Consider the following 24579-nt stretch of genomic DNA (forward strand, 5'->3'; position numbering starts at 1 on the left):
AGTCCGTTCTTGAGGGATGATTAGAAGTGAAAAACACTGACCCATCTGCCAAAACAAAGAGACTAACCTTTGTGTCCTTAAAATGGAACAACGGTGAAAGTGTACTTTTTGAAGGAACCTTTAAGTCTGAAAGCTAAACGCATAAGAAAGGCCGGGTGGAGGGACTGCGGAGAGGTGGACAAAACCTTCCAGAGTGATTTCAACACATTTACAAATAAACGGAATATGCCCCCCAGGTTGCAGGGGGCTATGGGAGAAGAGAGGAAAGACAGGGTGATCTGAATGCACTGGGCTAACAATAGTGTTAGGGGCTGAAGTTTCCCCAAAAAAATTCATGTTGAAGTTCTAACCCCTGGTAACTCAGAATGTGACCGTATCTGAAGATACCAGGGTCTTAGTGGGGTAATCAAGCTAAAGTGAGGTCATCAGGGTGGGCCCTAATCCAATGTGACTGGTGTCCTTATAGAAAGGGGAAATTTGGACACAGAAGCAGACACTTCCAGCAATGATAATGTAAAGACACAGGGAGGAGACGGCCATCTGTAATCCACGGAGAAAGTCCTGGAGGAGATGCTTCCCCAACAGCCCTCAGAGAAAACCAACCTCTCTCACACGTTGATCTTGGAGTGTTCTAGAACTGTCAGATAATAAATTTCTGTGGGGTGGCTTCAAAAACCAAAATTAGACAAAATTAGGTATCAGCAAGAGAAAAAAATAAAAAGCAGGGCGTTCATTTAGTAACCTCGCTAAGTAAACTAACCAAAACCTCAATAACAATTTCTTTATTTTCTAAACAAACACTAACTGGATGGAGAAAAAAAAAAAGTATGTACATTGTGAAGGTGATAAAACTGTATGGGTTCCAAGTGAGACTATTTAAAAATTAACTATGATAGTGGAAAACAGTATTTTCTTGACCCCAAACTTTTTACAACGTGCGTCTTCAAAAATACACATGAGATGATATACAAACACAACAGAACAAAATCTGGAGAGTTATTTCCTTGACGGTTGACAGATAAATTGGACATCAATAAAGGCCAGTGGACACGAAACTCACATTTACCCTTTCTATCTAATAAAGTTGACTACAGCGCCTTTCATAAGATTATGCATTCTAAACCAAAATATCTGCCATTATAGGAGAACCTTTAATTGCCAAAAAATTACAAAAAACAAAAACTCCAACAACGCCTGACCAGAATAAGAGACCAGAGCTCAATAAAAAGCCAGCATGTAATAAAACAAGATATTACCGTGTAGAGAATAGAAATCAGACAGTTTCGTCTGATTATGAAGTGCCACTTATTAATTTCTCTCTCAAATAAAAACAGCAAAGGCAGGCAATAACTCATCTTAGCTGGACAGAAAGCATCCAGCATTGAACTTGAAGACGGCTGGGAGCTAACAAAGGTTATCAATATGTAGGGCGGACCATGTCTTTGAGTAGGTCAATATTCAACAGTTCGATATGATTATTTCAAGTGAGTATCAGCTAAAAATGGAACTCAAGATAGCTCTTTCGGAAGAGGAAGTAACCTGACACACCTCTTTTCTGGAGTGTAGATGGAGTCTAGACTACGTCTATTTTCCTTCTGTCAAGGGGGACCGATTATCTATATTCCATCTACCTTAAATTGATACTGTAATGCATCATGCATGACATGATGTACAACACAGGCTGAATGCACGCTTCAGAGTCAACATACGAGGAAAGAGGAGATAAGACGGGGGGGGAAGAGAGACATGATTGTCTTGCTCTTTAAAATCACATGTAAAAACCTCTTGTAGGGCGAGGTTCAGAGTAAGCAACACTCTTCTCCCTTTGATGACGCGGCTGTGTTTTGTTCCCATTTGCCCATCTAAATTTATTTGCAACTCTTTTTTTTTTTTAGTACAAGGAAGGCCTACTTTTTTTAAAATAAATTTATTTATTCATTTATTTATTTTTGGCTGCATTGGGTCTTCGTTGCTGCGCACAGGCTTTCTCTAGTTGCAGCAAGCGGGGGCTGCTCTTCGTTGAGGTGCGCGGGCTTCTCACTGCGGTGGCTTCTCTTGTTGCGGAGCACGGGCTCTAGGCATAGGCGCACAGGCTTCAGTAGTCGTGGCACGTGGGCTCAGTAGTTGTGGCACGTGGGCTCAGTAGTTGTGGCTCGCGGGCTCTAGAGCGCAGGCTCAGTAGTTGTGGCGCACAGGCTTAGCTGCTCCGCGGCATGTGGGATCTTCCCGGACCAGGACTCGAACCCGTGTCTCCTGCATTGGCAGGTGGATTCTTAACCACTGCGCCACCAGGGAAGCCCTATTTGCAACTCTTTAATGATACCTGCCCTAGTCATGGAATAAAATGCAGAAAGACTGACAGAGCTCCAGCTCACTGGTCAAACCTGATCTCACAGAGCTCACCCAGCACAGCGTGGCTGAGGCGTGACCACACTGGAGGACCAGAGAATGAATGTGCCTACGTGAGGGAGCCTTTCCCAAGTCTGCATTTGCATCTAAGGCACGTCAGAGTGAAAGACATTCCAGAATACGGGTAAGATGGGGTTTCCTAGAGGCCTTCAGGAATCCCAGCTTAGCCTCCTGAAGCTGGTTTTCAATCCCTGGCAGAGTTTACCTTTGACCTTTACAGGTTTAGGGGGTGGAAGTTCCCTACTGCCACCCTCCCGGACTCCAGGTACACTGGAAATGTCAAATGGGAAGCACCGCCCACCTAAAAAACGGAACTGTTTTGAATGAGCTAACAAATTACAGCAAAGTAAAGCTTCAAAAGGCATGTAAAAACTTTATGTATTGAAGAAATGATGAACATGCACTAAGAAAAAGGAAAAATACTAATGACCTCTGAAGTCTAGCTGAATAACAGTGCTAAACAAGTAAAAAGCGGAAAAGAAAACTCCTTTTTTTTTTTTTTTTTGCGGTATGCGGGCCTCTCACTGTTGTGGCCTCTCCCGTTGCGGAGCACAGGCTCCGGACGCACAGGCTCAGCGGCCATGGCTCACGGGCTTAGTTGCTCCGCGGCATGTGGGATCTTCCCGGACCAGGGCACGAACCCGTGTCTCCTGCATCGGCAGGCGGATTCTCAACCACTGCGCCACCAGGGAAGCCCAGAAAACTCCTTTTAATTGTAAATTACATTAAGCAATCTATCAAAAACTTTGGAAGAGAGAACTGTTATGCAGTCTTCCTCAAATAGTCTGTTTTCCTCTTGTTCCCTTAAGTCGGATAGGATTAATTTACCAGAGCAATTAATGTCTCATGGCCACACAAACAGGTGAGTGACCAAGTCAAAGATCAACGTTGATATTATGTCCCATCCTGACTTACATCTACTCAGTGGAATTAACATTCGTCAACTCCTTATGCTGGTAACATACTATCTGGAGAAAAAGGAATGCTATGTAAGTTTTATCATTTAAAGTGAACATGAAATGAGGGGTATGACACAATACTACCTGCAATACAACGTATTTTATGGGTTTCCCTTTTCCCTTTGATATTTCTTAGCAAGGTTCGTTAAATGCAGCCCATGTGTATGCAAACAGGTGCAGAGATGTCAAAAGTTTGAATCGTATTTTGTATTATGGAGGAAATGTGAGAATACATTGATTAACTTAAAGAAAGAACCGCAATATACATATGTAGCATCTATAAAGGACATATAAATTACCAGGAGCACAGTACACGGTCCACATTTAAAAATAAGAACAATCTTTATGTCAAAAGCTTTAGGAAAAATTGGTTCTTCCGTCTCATGTCTACTGTAAAGAAATACTGTGTTTCTCTGGCTTACCTGGAGCTATTTTCAGATACAGTAACGAAGGAGAAAAGTCTGTGTCGTCTTGCACACCTACTGTCACTATGTAAACAATTCACTAACTGCTAGCAAGGTCCGGGCAGATTAACCTGCTCCTCCAGCCTTCTGTGATATTTATAAAACCAGGCTCGTTCCGTGCATCCATTTATACTTCACCAGAAAGATAATAAGGTTTAAGGAGTTTTGTTAGGCAGGATTTCCTTCTGCAAAGGGCTGTCTGACATAAATGGGATCACCTATTAAGTTGGAAGTTCTTTAGCCTTTGGGTAGACCAGATATATCTGTTACTTAAGGATCTTCTGAGTCAGCAGCCACTAGGGGACATAGTAGTTGCTTAATAAAGCCCATGTATGCCCATTCCAGCCTCTAATAGGTTTGCCCATACTGCAGAAAACAAGAAAACATCACTTCGTTTTAATTCTACAAGTAAAACAGCCTGAGAAACCATATGCAGCGGAATCAAAGCACTTATTCCTCCTTACAAGCTAGCTAAACAGCATGATTTATTTTGCTAGACTTCCAGGCAGGAGAAATTGCTAGCATTTTCCCCACCAGTGCTCACCACTCACCAAACACTGCTCAGTTAAAACGTTTCCGTTAAGGAATATTAATAACAGTACGAACATCTTCATTTAAGATTGAAAAACGAAACAGAAAGGCAAGTGAGTGTGGCACCTTTCTCTGGCGTGCAAAGCAAGTCACAAGACAGGAGAAATGACGGGGGAGCACCTTTTGAGGTATGCCGGGCTGGAGACGAGGCTTTAGGACTGCCATGCCTTACAAATTGCAGCCTTCATGAGGAAGCCTGTTTTCCAAAGGCCGCTTTCAACCGGACACATTTTCAGCTTAACATTTGTCAAACCTCTTCTTTTGTTAAGAGTTAACGTGTCAGGTTTTAAAATGGCTTGCGGTTTCTATCCACCTTCCTTGATGGAAATGTGAAAAGTGCGAGCTACTCCCTTTCACAAAGAATCTTGTCAAGGATCCTGACCCCAATCTGACTTCTCCCGGGGACAAAAAAAAAAAAAAAAAAAATCTGCCTTCCGGAAACTTAACCACCGGTGACTATCCCATCATAATCCTGCCTAGAAGAAGTTACTCAACAACAGCCCGAAAACGCTGACGCACCTGCAGGGTTTGATCCCCAAAATCCAGACGGAGCAAATTATTTTAACAGAGGGAATGAGTGACGATGAGCGGGCAAAGCAATGACACCAGCCAGTATGTTCCCTGTGCTGAAAGGACGATAAACGAACAAAGAGCAACCTCCATCGGAGGAACGATGAGGACGTGATGAACGCCCCAAACGTACCCAAAAGAACAATCTCCTGTAGGACCACACCTTGGCGCCCTCCCAGCCACACCTGCCCACAGCCCCCTCCTGCTTCATCCGCATCAGCTTCAATCACTGCCAAGTATTTTAATTCTTCCGAAACACCGACTTCCCTGTTTTGTTTCAAATATCCGCGTCTCCTCCTGGACTCCCTTAAGAGTCTGGAAATCAGATCATCCATCTTCCCTGCCTGTCGCTGCTCGAGCCTTGGAAGGCCTCTCAGGATGTGCTTAGAACAGGAAGGTCACCTTGAACTTCAACCATGGACATGAAGGGATATAAAATGCGCTGGTGAGTTCTCAATGCTCTCATTTAGGTAATGGGTCGACTGGTTAAAAAGAAAAAAGAGGAAGGACATTCACTGGTATTTTAAGTGCCAGAATAAAAATTTTAAATATGGTTTTATGGGCTTCCCTGGTGGCGCAGTGGTTGAGAGTCGGCCTGCCGATGCGGGGGACGCGGGTTCGCGCCCCGGTCCGGGAGTATCCCACGTGCCGCGGAGCGGCTGGGCCCGTGAGCCACAGCTACTGGGCCTGCGCTCTAGAGCCCGTGAGCCATAACTACTGAGCCTGTGTGCCACAGCTACTGAAGCCCAAGCGCCTGAAGCCCTTGCTCCACAACAAGAGAAGCCACTGCAATGAGAAGCCCGTGCACCGCAACAAAGACCCAACGCAGCCAAAAATAAATAAATAAATTTCTAAAAAATAAATAAAATAAAATATGCTTCTATGACAGGCTAAAGATCTATATTAAAAATAAGGATTTTTTCATTGGAAGGGCTGTATGTGACTTACATAAAAAGAAACAAGGAAGTGAAGATTAGAAACCACAGGTTTCAGAATAAAGGATCTAAGACTAATAAGGTTCTGATTGAGACATCTGCCTTGTTTAAAAAAATACAGGTGGACCGAATAAATTGCCTCCTTGCAAGTCCTCACATGTACAGCTTTGCAAAAGTAGCCAAATATCTGCTAATTAGAGGGTTTTTTTCAGAGAGCTGAGAAGGATACGAAAAGTCCTCTAATTATGAAGTGGCTGCTTAAAAAAATGAAAGAATTAAGTTGGGTTCTAGTTACATGAGGATATACTAACATATACCTATTCATGTAAAAGAGGACCTTACATTTAAAACATCAGTGAAACACAGTGGTGCCATTTTTGTACAAGCATCTTGTTAAAAAGGCTAAGAGCTTGAGGCAGTGTCTTACTTAGTTCACAGTCCATGTTTCTGGCTGGTATGTTTGATCAAGGAATGAAGGCACGAGAACAGGGGGGCGGAAAGCTGGGATACAGGAAGTGTTTAACATTCTTCTCTTTCCCCAGGAGGAGAGAAGGGGAAAACTCTGAGGGAGTTCACTTTAAGGGAGGCCCCTGCCCCCAGGAGCTTAATGTCAAGTGCATTCTCCCAGCAGAGGCTCACACAGACTCTTCTAAAAGCAGCAGCAGAGTACTGACAGGTCCCCCTAGAAAGGGGAAAATGGCTCTCCCATGTTTGCTGAAGCTTTCTAATGTTGATTTAACTGGACTGAAGAGAATTCTCCACGAGGAAAACAAACACATAAAAAATAAGCTAACAGGCAAACTGCTTACTCTGATCCTTAAATGTAAGATGCTAATAAAACAGACAGGAATATATACATCAAATGTCACGGATTAAAATGTCACAGACTCCCTTTCAAATAACTTACCAATAAACTCAATCAATGCAACACACCTCTCACTCATGCAGAATCCTAAGGATGTTCAAATAAATGGAAACAGTTTGTAACAGCATATAATGGTGATTAACAGCCTGATGACTCAAAGGTAATACAAAATCCATACATTCACAACGTAATCTTTTCAAATGAAATTAAAATCAGAAGCACTTTCACACGCAATGTATTCTAATTCTCTGTAAATTCTAAATTAGTGTATGGTAAGTTAAAAACCTGTTAACCAGGAAAAACAACAGAGTATTTTCCCCAATTCCAGAATAACAGGAGCTTAGTTGTTTTTCTGTAGGTATCATATACAATGGTTTTCTAAAAGCACACCCTACAAACCAAGCTCTGCATAAGCCTCCGTTTACTAACGAAAAATTAGAGCCTCATCCAAAGCCAATGCTAGCAACGATTAACAATTTAAGAAAAACCAAATGAACAACAAACTGTTCATCTGCAACTATATTTTCAACACATCTTCATAATTAAACAAATTTTCAAGGCCGAGCTATGTTCACTCTTTTTAAACAAACGATGTATCTATAATAATTGCACATATCTATGTAGTTCATGAAACAATAACACAGAGCCTATACACCTCTCATTTTACGCTTAAGGTAAGTCTTATGACATATGCTAAATGTTAAGGTATCATCTTCGAAGAAATCTAAACCATGATTTACGCTGCATTCGCATACGAGGGCACGCCATCATTTTGGCAATTTTAGTCTATTTCCCCTGAACACCATTCTTCGTTCACAGCTCATCTTCTCTGTGATTCTGTCAGATTGAAATACACCGTAAGGAGTCCCAGATGTGTGACCAGCAGCGTGGCATATGGGGACGTGTGCTACCAGAGCCACTGCCGGCCACTCACAGGCAAGGACTCTGCCTCATCGGTTAAGTCTGACCCACTGTCCCAACACAGATTCTGAGAGAGCTGTGTCGGGTTTGCGGGAGCGGATTTCTGATACCCAAAAATGGGAGACTCCAAGCTGAATGTAACTTTTAATGATCTCCTAGGTCTTCTCTGAGAGTTGGGATATTAAATGCTCCAAAGTTGGTACCAGACACAGGAACAGATTAAAGCTGACTACGCATTGTTTCAAGTCATTTGCATTGGCTTAAAACCAGCGGCGGCGGGAGTTTGGTGTTGGGGGTCACTGAAGCACTGAGAGAAGTGCTCGCTTCAATCTGGGGTTCGGGAGTGGATGAGGGGGAAATAATGACAGAAGATTAATGGTAACAACAGAGGAGGTGGGGGCGGTAGAATCCCTTCCAACCCGGAAGAAACTGAGGAAGAAAGAGGGGGGAATAGTTTGGTTTTAAGGCTGGGTCCCCTTGACCCAGGTGCCCTTGACCAGAGGGGAGGACTTGAGAGATTCCAATGCTATGACTTAAGCCAGCTGATTCCTCCTCCTTGCCTTCTGCCCTAGCTCTTCTCTTAGAGAGATTATCATGTCACTAGAGTAAAAGCTTCTGAAGAATAGGGTGATGCTTTCTTAGTATTCCCTACTGATTTTATAAATAAACCACTTAACGATTTTGTTCGTAACATTCGCTATTCTTTACATTCAAAGCAGAAAAAAGTATGTTCTGATCTTCATGTATTTGGTGAATCTCCTTAATGCCATGCAGAGTCAGCCAATTTAATACCTTAAAAGATTTCTAAACAAAACTGGTATAAATTCCCTTTGAAAATATCAATTAAATAATCTATAAATAACAGAGACAATTACATGTGGTCATTAATAAAATGTTAAAATGCTCTGAGCTCGGTGCCACCAACGACAAGATCACACGATAGGTTTTTTAAAATGGCATAATTATGAATACTGTAAAACCAGTCTATTTCAGAAAATCATAGTCTACTTACTATTTGTACGTCTCAGAGCGGATGTATTCAAAAACATGGGACACACCAAGCTGGAATTGGTCAGCAATGGGGGTGACCCAGGGATTGTTCTCTGCTTTGAATATCTGCTTCTGACCAGTTAAATCCAAGTTTCCTAAAAAGAAGGAGGGGGGAAGAAAAAAAGGTGAAGGTCATCCAACCAACAGGAATCAAATCTAAGAAGTAATTCCTGCCCAGTAACCAGAACACAACCTTAAGCATTTTCTGAGTCATTTGATTTCTTTTAAAAAGTTTTACCGAAAGTCATCGCTGATATACATGCCATGTCAGTGACTGTACACTGGCCCAAGAAATTAAGAAGGAAGGGAGGGAGGGAGGGAGGAAGGGAAGGAGGGAGGGAAGGAGGAGAGGAAAGAGGTAAGAAGGGAGTAAACTTGGAATTCTTGCAAATGAAGCATTCGCTTCATTTTTCCAAATATTTGCTACAGAAACAACAATGGCGCTCCAAGATCGAGAGAACCATTAAGAGCAGAACCTCCCCCAATTCCATCTTGACAGTGTGTATCACCACTTGTCCAATGTGATCTAAACCTGACCCATGCGGAACCTAGAAAAACGGTACACGTGAACCGGTTTGCAGGGCAGAAACTGAGAAGCGGATATACAGAACAAAAGTATGGACACCGTGGCGGGGTGTGTGTGTGTGTGTGTGATGAACTGGGAGATTGGGATTGACGTGTATACACTGATATGTATAAAATAGATAACTAATAAGAACCTGCTGTACAAAAAAATAAATTAAATTCAAAAAATAAAATACAATAAACCTGAACCAATCGACGCCACTTTTCATCAAAGCAGGACACGAGTGAAGAAAGATAAGAATACTGCCCAAGTAGAATAATTATCGCCTCATTCGGGTACCATAAGCACACCTCGGAGTCAGCACTAAATGAGTCTCTTCAACATGGTGAGGGTGAAAATGCACACGCGTACAGCCCTTACCGGTTGACAAATTACCTGTAAAAAGCATCTCCTCCTTTGATTCTCCAACAATCCCTAAGGTCAGTAATTGACATCACTTTATAGACAAAGAAATGGAAACTTGGGGGGAAATTAAGTAATATGTCCAAGATCAGAAAATGTCAGAGCGGGGATGGGAATGTAAGGCTTCTGACTCCAAATCTCTTATTTTTCCTACAATGCTTGGTGAAGCTATCAGGTTACATGTCAGCCTAGATCAACCAAGGACGAGTTAATGAAGGCCGCCAGCATCTGGGTACCACCTGTTGATGGATGGATCAGTCGACTCTCTATACATGTTTTTCTGTTTGGTATATTTTAAAATGGAAAAGGCAGCGTGAGAGAGCTTCCTAGAACCTGCCTGCCTATGAAAGACACAGGGACAGATGCTACACAGCAGAGCTGTATGTGCTTTACTTGGGACTCACTGAAATCCTTTCCCTAAAAGCCCTACGGAAGAAGTCCATTTGCAGACCCCTGGTCTACAGTCCAAGGTTTTTTGAGCAAAGACACCAAGCAATTATTCTTCCCAGGACACAACCAAAGTGCCGTATCTGTCCCGTTCTCAGGCTCTACGGCCAATACTGTCATAAATGATAACTTCAGGATAAGGAAAACATATTCTAGGATGCAAGCACTGCACAAAGCACGTCAATTTCCCAGCTAATCTGAGCTTTGGAAATGAAGAGAAAATGTTTACTAGGATGACGTAGTATTTCTTCTTAAAACAAAAGAATCGATACCGTGAATCTGTCTTCTCTTTGTTACACGGGCAGCACTTGTTTTATCACGCTTCACTTTATTGTGGTTCGCAGATATTGCATTTTTTATAAAGTGAAGGTTTGCGGCAACCCGATGTCCAACAAGTCTGCCGGTATCATTTTTCCAACGTCATCTGCTTACTTTGTGTCACATTTTGGTAATTCTTGCAATATCCTTTTCATTATTATGATATATGTTATATGGTCTGTGGTCAGTGATCTTTGATGTTACGACTCCAAGTCCTTGAAGGCTCAGATGATGGTTAGCATTTTTTAGCAATAAATTATTTTTTAATTAAAGTATGTACATTGTTATTTTAGATATAACGCTATTGCATATCTAACAGACTACAGTATAGTGTAAACATAATTTTCATATGTACTGGGAAACCAGCAAACGGGTGTGAATGCCTTTATCGTGATATTTGCTTTATTGCGGTGGTCTGAATTCCAAACTACAATATCTCTGAGGTGTGCCTCTATGAACTTGCAACTATTCAGAATAATGGAGAAAGAAAAGACCAATATAAAAGTGACTGCCATTTCACAAAATGCTTTTAAAGATAGCAGATATTACTAAATATTAAGAGCAAGTAATTCATCATGATCTTTCCAAAGCTACTTAGAATCTGCTGGTGTTAAGTACAAAAATAAGCGAATACATTTCTCTCCAAGATTATCAATATTGTCAATTCCCTCATCTTAATGGTTAAACATCATTAGTCAGATATTAATTCACTTGAGAAATTAATGAGCTTTATTCTCTCAACCATGAGTCAGAAAACTGCTCGGGGTAAATGGAAATCGAAACATCACACATATTCGGTTTAGCTGAGTATCCCACCAGGGTTTAACCTTGTTGGCAATGGCCTGCCATTTATATATTTTGTTTTTATCTTTACTTGGAGAAAGGAAGGGGTTTTCAGCTTCCCGAGAATCAAACCGATCGCCTGGTTAAATCTCACTATAATTCTCATTTCCTCTACACTCTATGTCCTCTTGTCCGTATCATTCTCTCATTACTTCTTCTCCAACTTCCACATTTCCTAAAAATGAATGTAATAGAAATTCCTGGGAAAAGTCTTCTATTTAAAACTAGTCTGTATTTCGGAGGTGTCCTGCTTTAAACACAGAGCGTGTTATGCTGCCCTCTCCTCTTGGGAAGCATGGTCACTGAGGGACTAGCTGAGCTACCAGGTGACAGTAGCCACGGGGTAAGCAATTCACTGAAAAGTTGGGGGCGGAGGCACTAGAGGTAAAAGCATCTCTCTGAAAACATTCCGCTCGTAGACAGCCTACGCTGACACAGTATCATCTTCCAGCCTCCGGGCCCTGCCCACTGACATCAGCATCGAATCAACTATGAAAAGAAATAATACATGAGACCTTTGGAAAAAAGATAAGGTTTCCAAAAAAAGCCCTGGGAAGCCTATCCAATGCCTAAGCAAAGGGGATCTCCCTGATAAAGGCGGTTCTGCTCTAAATATCTTTCCTCCTCCTCATCCCCCCCCCAGATTGGTTATTCTAATGAAAAATCCGCTCTAAATTTCCAGTGGGTAGAGTTGTATCTGCTGAACAAGCTTCCGGGACTCCCTGTCACTCACGTATTACCAAGAATTGACTCAACTGGACTGTTTTCCTTTTAACCTCTGGTTCAGATGGGTAGCACAGGAATATGGTGGTTTTTTTTTTTTTTTTTTTTTTTTTTTAAAACTCCGGGGAAGAAAGGTGGGAAGGGGAGGGGAGGTGGCTATGTTTGGAGCACAGAGGATTTCTCAGCACGCTGTATTTTCAGGGCTCTGGGTCAATATGAGAGCAACGCGGACCAGGGAAAGGGTCTAGGAAGGACCTCAAAGACGAGCCTCAGCCATTCCAGGTTTGCCTGGGGACAGTGAGAAGAAGACGACCCTCTCACCTGCTTCCTCCCACCCAGGTCCAAGGTCTGCCCACTACTCCAAAAGTACAGACATTATGAGCAGGTTTTTTCCTTTTTTTCCCGGTACGCGGGCCTCTCGCTGCTGTGGCCTCTCCCGTTGCGGAGCACAGGCTCCGGACGCGCAGGTGCAGCGGCCACAGCTCACGGGCCCAGCCGCTCCGCGGCACGTGGGATCCTCCCGGACCGGGGCACGAACCCGCGTCCTCTGCATCGGCAGGCGGACTCTCAACCGCTGCACCACCAGGGAAGCCCTATGAGCAGGCTTTAATGGATTATTTGAGATTTACATTCAGGTGCAGAAAGGAAGAGCCTGCACGCTCCTTCCAATCACCTGCAAACCCACTTTGGAATGTACGCGGCCTCCGGCTCACTTCCTAACAGCCTCTGACTAAGCCGGCAGGCTCGTTAGCCGTAATCCTCTGAGGATAACATGCTAAACTCCGAGGCTCCCCACTTGCCACACGTGCAGAGCAGACCTGGGGGAACAGTGTCAAGAAAGGTCAGCTATGTTCCCTGGGCCGTCTCGTCTGAAGCCTCTGGCCCCCCGGAGACCTGTCAATGCCTAGCGACGTCTCTATTTCAGCACGTCCACGGAGACAGCAGAGGCGGAGGGGATGCGGGTGCTGGCTGCTAACCGGGGCGCGCAGGAAACGCGGGAGGGGAGCTGGACGCGTTCCCTTCAGGGCAAAGGGGTCTGCAACTGACGTCTGGAAGTCGGGGTACGCACAAAGGACCAGAGGCTCTTCACGAGCAATTTCATTTCTAGCCCTTCCGCCTCATCTGTACCTCCCAGCTGCGGCAGGGGGAGGGTGCAGGGAGGGGTTAACCTCCCCTCCCCTCCCCCATTTATTTATTTTATTATCAAACAACCCTCAGTCAGAGTCAGTATCAGACAGACTTCAGATTCACAGGTGCTTCACAGAATACCAGAACTGGGAAGCCTAACAGGAAAGAATGATGGCGGGGGCGGGAACCAAACAGTAGCTTTGTGGTTGATGCTGTGCTTTTTTTTTTTTTTTTTTTTAACAAAGCACCATGAAACCCATGCTTAAAGCCCACAGCACACCTTAAAGCAGGCAGCTATTACAGATGGCAGAGCTGGAAACCGCACAGGCCAAACCCAGCGCCGACTCTCCCTAGCTACGAGCAGGCTCGGGGGGACAGGATGTGCTGAGTTTGTTTGCTGAGTTCACGTCACTGGTGGAGGACACAGTACCTGCTCCTGCGCAGCTGTGGCCCTCCCAGCCGGCTCTGGGTCTCTGGCTCTCTCACCTCGCTCTGAAGGCTGGCAATTCCAGAAGAGAGGGCTAAGATAACGCGTGGGGCTCGGCCATGATCCCGTGGGAAAAGCTGACACCTGCCCCCCGATGGGCTCAGCAACAAGTTACTCTGGCCTCAGCTGAGCCCCTCCGTCAGCTGTCCGAGGTGGGTTCCCTTTCCGGTAATAACATGCAGGAAGCATCTCCGCCCGTCAGTCAGGCTGCAGGAGCCCTAACTTGCCGCACGCTTCGCTGGCTCTCGTTAGGAGCCCTCGCCCACCTCCTTGATTAGAAGCCTGAACGGGCGCTTTGGTGCTGTTCTAACAAGGATCAGATGGCAGGATTAAGCACTGTGACAAAGAGGATCTAATAAGCTAGAGAGTGGAGCAAGCGCGGACACGCTGGCTGACTCCCCGACACAGGTCCCCTCCTCTCCCTGTCCAGTGGGGAGGCCCGGGCCACGCGGGGAGCCAGCCTGCACCGTGATTAGTGGTGACCCTCTGGCCGCCACTGCCCTGAAGATCATTTGTCACTCGGAGGCTGCTTCCGCAATTGCAAATTGGATTTTCCATTTTATTACCTGCGAAAGGACCACGTATGCTTCTTTCGAGAGCCTCAAGTACGTATGCTTCTTTCAAGAGCCTCAAGTACGGCTGCTTTGCCGTGCAACTGTTATTTTGTAAAGGCTACAATCGTGCAAAACCGTCACTCTCCCCGCTAGTTATACGTGTGATGGGATGCAACAGGCACCGTGGCCCCGTGAGGAGGCAGGCGCTGGTTTTCACGTACGGAAATTGGTTGTTTTCATAATCATACTGATGATAAGAATTCTTCCCGAGTGCTCAAAACCCAGAACCATGTGGCCAGTGACATCATTTATTGGATACTAAGCAATCGAGGCGATCTGGCAAATTTTTCAAATTTTTGATGTCATCAAAGCATCGTTCCCTCCCTCCCTAATTCCAAAATACCACGGAACGCTTTTTAAATTAATTCACCCGAAAACCCAGGCTCTCTCACTCAGGAAAATCTAAGGCTATAGTCTAACAAGGTAAAACTAGCAAACCATGGTTGATTGGGCAGTCTATCATCAGTATACTGGATTTGCCCAAACGCAAGTAATTGATTCACTGTTGAAGGGGTCTAGATGGGACGTTATGACAGCTGAAAGATCACCTCTGCTCTGCAGTGAATCCATACACAGAAGCTAACCACAAATGACTCCAACGCACAATAAAAGCTACTTCTAGGGCCGCTCCAGATATAAAGAGATATCCTGCACGTCAACCTCTAAGATTTTATTACTATGGAAGAGGCTACTAATTACAGAAGTGCATGATTATAGATGACAGCTGGAGATGGAAGGTCTCTACCTTTTTCACTTCTTTAGCAACATACTTCACTGAATGGAAACTGGTCATAAAGCTTATAAAATGATGCTCACGTTGTAATAATAAATGTTTGCTGTATTAACACACTGGAAACAACCAGAACGTTCACCAATAGGTGAGAAGCGGAATAATGTATGCTACAGCCACCCAACGAAATGTTGCCAGTTATTAAAACGAATGACACAGATTTGTATGTTTTGACCTAGAAAGAGGTCTACACTCTAATTCTTAAAAATTAAGGGTGTACTAAGTTTGCTACGATTTCATTATTGAAAAAACACATTAGAAAGAAACCCCACATTATGTATATTGAGGAAATGTTTACGTGAAAAAAAGAGAAGAGTAGGATACATATCAAATTGTTAATACCGGTTTCCTCAAAGAGGGGAAATTAAGGTGGGAAAGGGATTTGAACCAGCAGGATGAAGGGTAAACTATTAATTTTCTTTTTCGAGAATTCCATGTGATTACAAGTACGGATTATTTTTATAATTAAATAAGAATAAGGTGCATGGGGCTTCCCTGGTGGCGCAGTGGTGGAGAGTCCGCCTGCCGATGCAGGGGACACGGGTTCGAGCCCCGGTCCAGGAGGATCCCACGTGCCGCGGAGCGGCTGGGCCCGTGAGCCGTGGCCGCTGCGCCTGCGCGTCCGGAGCCTGTGCTCCGCAACGGGAGAGGCCGCAGCGGTGAGAGACCCGCGTACCGGAAAAAAAAAATAAAATAAAATAAGGCGCATGGAAAGGAAATCATCGAAAACAATTCAAAATACATGATGGGCGCTGCTCAGTACAAAGGCAGTGGCTTTTATTTAAACAGCATCGTCCTACTGCAGGGAACAGCACGCTTTATGGAGGATGATCTGCTAAACCCTCACTGGGTGGAGAAGGGGGGGGTCTGAGGCTGCTTCCTTCTCTGCGTATCATCGATGCAATCAAAGTAAGCTGGGCTGTCTCATGACAGCTCTCAAATTTATTCTGCGGGGAATTCGAGGCCACACTGTCATTCTGGCAATTGTCTGCTTAGCCTTCTGGCAACACATTTTTAAAACAGGCGTTTTGTTCACTTAATACATACGAAGCACTGCTGCTGCGTGAAACATACTAAAAGTGTTACTCTTCTGATCTAGTCAAGGGAAGAGTACAATTTAAATAAAAAAAAATTTTTTTTTTTTGAGAAAGCCAAACACCCTGCCAAATGGCTCCAACAGAAGTGGCATCTGATTTGTGTGTGTCGGTGTGAACGAGTCCAGAAGACCTTCTAACCCATGAAGAAAAATACCATTTTGCAGTTTCCCTTTGGTGCCCTTCTTGGCCATTTGATGTCTGTGTTCCAGGGTAAGATGGAACAGAAGGGTCTCTCGGTCACTTGTAAACACGATGACCCAGCGACAGAGCAGTGGCCTCCCCAGTGCACACCACCATCGCTGCTTTACCCTGCAGGTCCCTTTCCATGGCTGCGCCATAAATAATTCACGCTGTAAACCTGGCATTGGCGTAGGGTTTCCCCATCATTCTTCTAAATGTGGGAGGTAATCTTATTTTTGCTTTTGCCAGATTTCCATGTTATTGTTGATGTAACGTCAGGAAGTATAGACGAAAGCCCGGTGGATCTGGCCAGAAGACCTGGCTCCAGATGCCATGTACCATCCACTGGCTTTGCGACCAAAGGACTTTAGGGAAACCCTTGTGTTTTCTGAGCTTCAGTTTCTCATCTGCCAAGTGGGGATGACAGATGGGGTTGTGGACAGGGGCCCGAAAGAGGACAAAATGGTTCTCTACGTTGGAAAGCACGACATAAGCATAAAATACTCTTTTCATGATTATGTTAAATGAAATCTGCCAAGGAGAGAAAAACGTATACTGGAAAACAGTTTCCCTAAAACAGAGGTTCACTCAGGAAATTCATAATCTCCTGAAAAGGAATGCAAGACAAATCTACATTTGCATGTGGTGGCACTCTTCCGGGGAGAGGGCCCCCAAGTTCCTCAGCTTCTCAGAGGCCTGTGATCAAAAGTAGGGCCAAGATAAAACTTAGGAGGCCTGATTTCATTTCCTAGAAGACTGAAGATTTCTAAACGGCGGCATTCTGCAGCACCCCACAGGGGTCGGCTCCTGGAGCGCACCGGGTCATTCAGTGTCCTCCTAGACCTCATCGTCCTTCCCTTCAAGTTCCCCAGTTCAAGGACAACCTTCTGACTGCCTGGGAAGTTGGAAATGTCAGCACCGAGGGAGCCCCAGTTACCCTGGACATCCCCAGGAGACGTCCCTGCATAATACAACATAAACTAAAATAAACGGGTGTTCAAAGAATAAGTTCCAACAATCACAACTTCTCATAGGATCAATAACAGTATCACACCCTCTGGTAATCCATTTCAAGTATAGATGTGTGAGAATTTCCTAAGGAAACTGTACACCAACAGGTATCCTCCAAGCTTGTATTGTTAAGTCTCATTTTATGAAGAGCCACATGACATGAGTGGGGGAAAGAACTGATCTCAAAAGAAGTCAGCACATATGTGGAATCTAGAAAAATGGTACAGATGAACTTATTCGCAGAGCAGAAATAGAGACACAGATGTAGAGAACAAACTTATGGATACCAAGGGGGGGGGGGAGACGGGATAGGATGAATTGGGAGACTGGGATTGACATATACACACTATTGATATTATGTATAAAATAGATCACTAATGAGAACCTGCTGTAGAGCACAGGGAGCGCTGCTCAGTGCTCTGTGGTGACCGAAATGGGAAGGAAATCTAAAAAAAGAGGGGACATACGTATACGTATAGCTGATTCACTTTGCTGTACAGCAGAAACTAACACAACGTTGTAAAGCAACTATACTCCAATAAAAATTAATTTTAAAACATTAAAAGAAGTCATCACATTTGGCTTCAACCCTTAGGTGTCTCATTAACTAGTTATATACCCTTGAACAAGTCACTGAAGCACTCCTGACCTTGGCTTCCTGATCTGTGAAATAATGGTATCAGAACTGATAAGTTCTGAGATCTCTTCCCAGTGTAAAACTCAATTAACTTTTTAAAAATAAATTTTATTTATTTATTTATTTTTGGCTGCGTTGGGTCTTCGTTGCCGCGCGCGGGTTTTCTCTAGTTGCGGCAAGCGGGGGCTGCTCTTGGTTGCGGTGCGCGGGCTTCTCACTGCGGTGGCTTCTCTTGCTGCGGAGCACAGGCTCTAGGCACGTGGGCTTCAGTAGCTGTGGCTCGAGGGCTTAGTTGCTCCGCGCCATGTGGGATCTTCCCGGACCGGGGCCTGAACCCATCTCCCCTGCACTGGCAGGCAGCATCTTAACCACTGCGCCACCAGGGAAGACCCACGATTAAATTTTTTTTAAAAAATTCTGCGAGGTTCAGAAAATATTTGTATTTATATGAAATGATGGATGTTAACTAAACATACTGTGATAATCATTTATGATATACGTAAGTCCAATCATTATGCTGTACATCTTATACAGTGCTGTATGTCAGCTACATCTCAGTAAAGTTAGAAAAAAAGGAAAAAATAAAGGTATCACAAACCAGCCTTCACCATAGCTATTTAAGGTGAACGAATACAGGACATCCTCCGTAATGATAAAACGTTACTTCCACTAATTTAGCACTTACTTAACATTCGATCTCAGGTCTCTCCCACAATTCCCTCTCTCCCAAGATTTAATATGAAGCGCCTCTGAACTGTCCTGCGATGCTACAGACAAAAGCGATCCGTTGCTCTCTTCCTAGAAGGCCTTCTAGCCTCCTCTATCCCTACAGCCCTAGGTACCCAGGGTCACCACGACGCCCGTGTTGCCCGGCAGGCTTGCTCCACAGCACGTGAGAAGAGTTCCAGTGCCCTTTCAAGAAAACTTGTCGAGTCTGTGTGAGGTAAAACTTTGAAATCAACCTTAGCATCTAAGAGACAAGTTCTAAGACAGCACCTACCGTGGATGTTTCTGAGTACAAAAGTTAGGCCGAGACAAAGACCAGGAGATGTCGACTGGTATCTTACTGACGTAGAGCTCATAAAACATTCTTCTACCAAACTCGACACATACTCAGGAGGACTAATTCCTAGAGCTGGTTTGGGGAATGCACACTTTCCCTACACCGTTAGGAGTACAAACCGGCACCTCTTTTCCGAAAGACGACTGGGCAGACGTACAGTAAGAGCTGAAACAACGTTCATACTGTCTGACCCAGTAGCTCCACGCTTGTAATAAATTTATGGTAAGGATACAATCATAGATATTCATAGTGATTTACGAATACAAACTTTCACTTACGCTGCGTGTGCTGCTCCAGAACATCTGGCAACGACTCAAATGGCTAAGGGGCTGGTTAATAAATTATGAGACCCTCGGACTGGTATCACATGTAGTCATAGGGTTAAAAATGTTTCCAAATAAAATTTTATGACATGGGGTAATGGTCGTGACATAACATTGAAGGTGGAAATGCAGACTATAAAACCCACATAGTACAATATGATCATATGGTTTTTAAAAAGTATATATGCATATGCATAGGAAAAAGACTAGAAGAACACACACACTGTATATACACACACATAAATAGAGAAAAGACTAGAAGGAAATATAATTTTAATAGTGGTTATTTCCAGAAGGTAGGACCATGAAAGTCACCCTTCACTGTGTTTCCCATATATTCTAAAGCAGTGACTCTCAAACTTGAACGGGCATCAATATTTCCTGGAGGCCTTGGGAAAACCTCCAGAGTTTTTGATTTAGGAGGACCTGGATGAGACCCGAAGTTTACACTTCTAACAAGTTCTTAGGGTGTGATGATGTCTGGTCCAGGGACCACACTTAGAAAAGTCCCTGTTTATTTGTAACAATAAAAAAGCATTGGGGCTTCCCTGGTGGCGCAGTGGTTGCGAGTCCGCCTGCCGATGCAGGGGACGCGGGTTCGCGCCCCGGTCCGGGAAGATCCCACGTGCCGCGGAGCAGCTGGGCCCGTGAGCCATGGCCGTTGAGCCTGCGTGTCCAGAGCCTGTGCTCCGCAACGGGAGAGGCCGCAACGGCGAGAGGTGCGCGTACCGCAAAAAAAAAAAAAAAAAAAAGTATTTAAGCAATCCAATGTTTTTATAAGTTTAAATAAAGCAGCCCTGGCACTCCCACTGCAGGGGGCACGGGTTTGATCCCTGGTCGGGGAACTAAGATCCTGCACGCCACACGGCACAGCCAAAAAAACCACAAAAAAGTAAAAAAACAAATAAAGCAGCCCCCCAAATATGAAATCTATTTAGAGTACTGACAAAGAAATCTGAATTTTCAGATTACCAGTTCTATTAAGGACGTAAAAAAAACCACCTCCATAGAGAAGTGAACGCTTACTATAATTACCATCTTCATCGTCATAATGGTAATAGCTAGTAACTGCTGAGCATGTATTATGCACCAGGTGTTGCTTTAGAAGCCCTGCTTATATTATTTCCAGGAGTCACAACACTTGTGCACGGAAAAGTATCACTATTATCTCATTTAAAAAAGAAGAAACAACTAACATTCAGGGGGGTTGAGTCCCACGTTCAAGGTTGCATGAGTGTAAGTGACAGAGCTGAAAGTCAAAGACCAGCTTATCTGACTCTTTGAAAGCTCTTGGTTTTCTGTGTACAGGACACTTCAAACATCTTCCTCTTCCCGCAGCAAGGCACTGAAGCATTGTTGGAAGAGTCAACCATCTGACATGGTTTAAAGAACACTGGGAAGGCATAAACAAAATACATCCCTTACCTCTCCTCACGGGGCCCAGAATCCTTTCATCAGAACCATGATCTAGAACCACTACTGTTACCTCTAGGAAGTTTCTTTCTAAATTAAGATACCCTGGTGGAGTAATGTGTTAGGGTGATACACTTTCATTAGTATGACAGAGTGACTATTTTTAACAGGCTGCATGAATATAGGGCATGCACTTCCTTATTCAAGAGTCAAAACACAAAGTCAAGGGATTTTTGTTGTTGCTTCAACTGACACCTTAGAGTTTTTTTTAATTAATTTTTTTATTGGAGTATAGTTGATTTACAATGTTTTGTTAGTTTTGGCTGTACAGTGATTCAGTTATACATGTGTCTACTCTTTTTAGATTCTGTTCCCATACAGGTCATTACAGAGTACTGAGTAGGGTTTCCTGTGCTATACAGTAGGTCCTTATTAGTTATCTATTATATGTCTAGTAGTGTGTATATGTCAATCCCAATCTCCCAATTTATCCCTCCCCTCTCTCTTTCCCCCTGGTAACCATAAGTTTATTTTCTACATCTGTGACTCTATTTCTGTTTTGTATATAGGTTCATTTGTACTATTTTTTTAGATTCCACATATAAGCGATAACATGTATTTGTCTTTTTTAAAAAGAATAAAATCTTGGAGCTTCCCTGGTGGCGCAGTGGTTGGGAGTCCGCCTGCCGATGCAGAGGACACGGGTTCGTGCCCCGGTCCGGGAGGATCCCACGTGCCGCGGAGCGGCTGGGCCCGTGAGCCGTGGCCGCTGCGCCCGCGCGTCCGGAGCCTGTGCTCCGCAACGGGAGAGGCCACGGCAGTGAGAGGCCCGCGTACCACAAAAAAAAAAAAAAAAAACCAATAAAATCTTGTGTAATTATGCATTGAACAAATCATTGTTTTTAAAATAATAACATTTCATTAAGTCAGAATTGTTCAGGAAAAACACTCCGTGATTATGAGAACTGAAATTATCCTGGGGAAATTCTGATCAGAGAAAAAGGCTGAACAGGTTTGAATCTGGGTGGGGCAGCCCCAGGCAAGACAGCAGGAGCAGAGTAAAGGCGGCGCCCCAGGGCCGGGGTCTGGATGTTGGTATATTTCAAATGATCTTTATCATCTGAAGTGGAAACGTCTATATATTGCAGAGAAACAGCCATGACTCATCTTTTACAACTGTCAGGGCTGATTCAAAGCACTTCTGAGTGCCTCACGTGTCTCCAATGGTTGCAAAGGGCTGCCTTCTGGAGAAGGTGGGTGGGTGGGAGGGAAGGGGATTACACCCCCTTCACTCCCATCTCCCAACTCCCCCCAGACACCACCATAACTGCACCAAATGAAGACACAGGCTGACGCGGCCAGCTGAGCTGAGACCCCTCCCTTTTCACCCAACATCTGGAACTGTACTTGGAGATTCCGTGTGTACAAATACGCTAATTAACGTTCTGACACAAAGAATCTGACCTCAATCTAGGTGCACATGCAACTGGAGAGCCCACTAAGGGAAGTTTGTAGGGCATGAGGGGTTTGTGGAGATGAAGTCTTAAACATATCCAGATTTGTATCAAATTTTAATTTCCAAATTATGTAGAAAGTGGAAATGACTTCTTAGATAACTTTGCAGGAGATTAAAGGTCAAATACAGGCAGATTCCATCAGTACAGATATGATCACATAGTCTTAATCATCATCATCTTAATAACCTTCCCAATGGCAACAACTTAGCTTTTTAATGCTTAACCTCAAAAACAGTTGCTTAAAAAGCAAAGCAATTTTTCAGCCAATAGGACTAATGTTAAAGTTTAAATGTCATTGTAATACATTCCTAGGCACTTGCTCATATGGAATTATGAAACAAAATTAACTTTATTTTTTATTTATATATAAATACCCTCGAATCCAATTTTATTAAAGGTTAAGTAAGGGATCAACCTACTACACAGAACCTAAACTTAAGTTATATGTAAAAATGGCTTGCTGCGGCTTTGCTTCTCACTCTAGAGCTTATATTTTTATTACTTTGGTGCCATGTGTTACATTCTCAGCGGAGGCTGGAGATGGTAAGAGTGCAGATATTGTGCCATATAAAATATGTACTAAGATAATTAAGAATTGTGAGTGACACAAATGCTAAGTCTACATGAATAAAACTGCAACAACGGTAACTTAATTTCCCGTGAATTCAAAATTATGCACGCTTAAAAAAAAGCCAAATGTGTTTTTAGGTTACGTATTAACAATCCACTTTAATGCATTTTGAGGAAACTTACTTTCCCTTAAGTTTAAGAACTATAGCTCAGAAGTAAGATGCAATGGAAGGAAAATCACAACTATGTGAAAACAGTACTTCCATGTGTGTAAATACACAGATATACGTGCAGGCACATATACACACATTCATCTACTTAAGAAATATGATAAAAGCAAAAACTACATATTATAGCAGAAAAGACATAGTAGAAAATAAAGCAGAAAAAAATTGATGTTTCCACTTTTATAACTATTTACTTTTTTTCAGTGTAAGTGATAAAAGGCAAAGAAGTATCCCAAACTACTATAAACAAGAACACTTTCTAGTTTAGTGTTAGTCCAGAGTCAAGCCCAGGCCACAGATGTAAACTAGTATGTTTAAAAACTTTAACATTAAGGTTTAAGAAAAACCAAAGCAAAATAACTGTGGAACTCAAGGGATGGAAGTCTACCGCACCTCCCAAGGATCTACTTAGACAATTTACAAGTCTTCATGTGTGAAAAAGCATTAACTATAAATAACAGTGAGAAAACGGAGTTTTTCCACAATTTGGGATTTGGGTGAGGATGATTACATCATGAATTGGTTTCCAGTATTTTTGGAAAGCCAACTGTCTTGGGTTAAAAATATGAAATACTGTCACAGTTAAACAATAAAAAAGGAAAGGACGTACTATAATACTCTGACTCAAGGGAAAAAAACAATCCACAAATACAAAATCACTTTCAACATGTGAAGTTGTTTCAGAGACTCAATTTATTTACAAAAAAAATAGAGCTCAAATTAGCCGATCCAGGAACTGGCACTTCTAAACAACTTCTCTGATTGCTACTGCTTTACGCAGTTATCAGTCTCCAGATTCCAGGCGGCTGCCAAATTCCAGAGGAGCCTGATATTCCTTATCATTATCATCCTAATAACTGACCAGAAAAAAAGAGAAGTAGAATTAATGTATTTTCAAAGGCAAGAGTTGCTTTAAAGACTAAATGAGGGCTTCCCTGGTGGCGCAGTGGTTGAGAATCCGCCTGCCGATGCAGGAGACACGGGTTCGTGCCCTGGTCCGGGAGGATCCCACATGCCGCGGAGCAACTAAGCCCGTGAGCCGTGGCCGCTGGGCCTGCGCGTCCGGAGCCTGTGCTCCGCAACGGGAGAGGCCACAGCAGTGAGAGGCCTGCGTACCACAAAAAAAAAAAAAAAAAAAAGACTAAATGACACCCTTATGGAGTAAACAATTTATATGTGATTTTTTTATACATTGCTGACACTTATCATTTTATTTAATCTTCGTGATCTGGAGATCTAAAGAAATGTTCACAAGGGAAAAATAGTTTTGTTTGGTCACAATTTGACGTCAGCATGTTAAGAACAAACGGTGTCCTATTGCTTAATCAAGAGCCAGGTCCCCCTAGCTGACAACGTAAATGTGAAACAGTAAACGGTGACATATAGCATAAACATACTAGGCCCACATGATGGTCAGAACCGTGGCCTCATTTTTGAAA

The 24579-nt window shown here is 43.4% G+C and overlaps 1 protein-coding gene across 4 annotated transcripts in view; it reads right to left on the bottom strand.

The window, feature by feature from the left end:
* RSU1 (Ras suppressor protein 1) overlaps positions 1–24579 on the bottom strand; it is a 187950-nt gene that overhangs the window by 77508 nt on the left and 85863 nt on the right. For all 4 annotated transcript variants that reach the window (XM_059059232.2, XM_059059229.2, XM_059059231.2 and 1 more), the window contains one exon: positions 8727–8859. In XM_059059232.2, coding sequence (XP_058915215.1) covers positions 8727–8859 — 133 coding nt within the window. The remainder of the gene's footprint in view (positions 1–8726; positions 8860–24579) is intronic.

Source organism: Kogia breviceps, chromosome 3 (assembly GCF_026419965.1).
Source record: "Kogia breviceps isolate mKogBre1 chromosome 3, mKogBre1 haplotype 1, whole genome shotgun sequence".
In the NCBI taxonomy this organism is placed as follows: Eukaryota; Metazoa; Chordata; class Mammalia; order Artiodactyla; family Physeteridae; genus Kogia; species Kogia breviceps.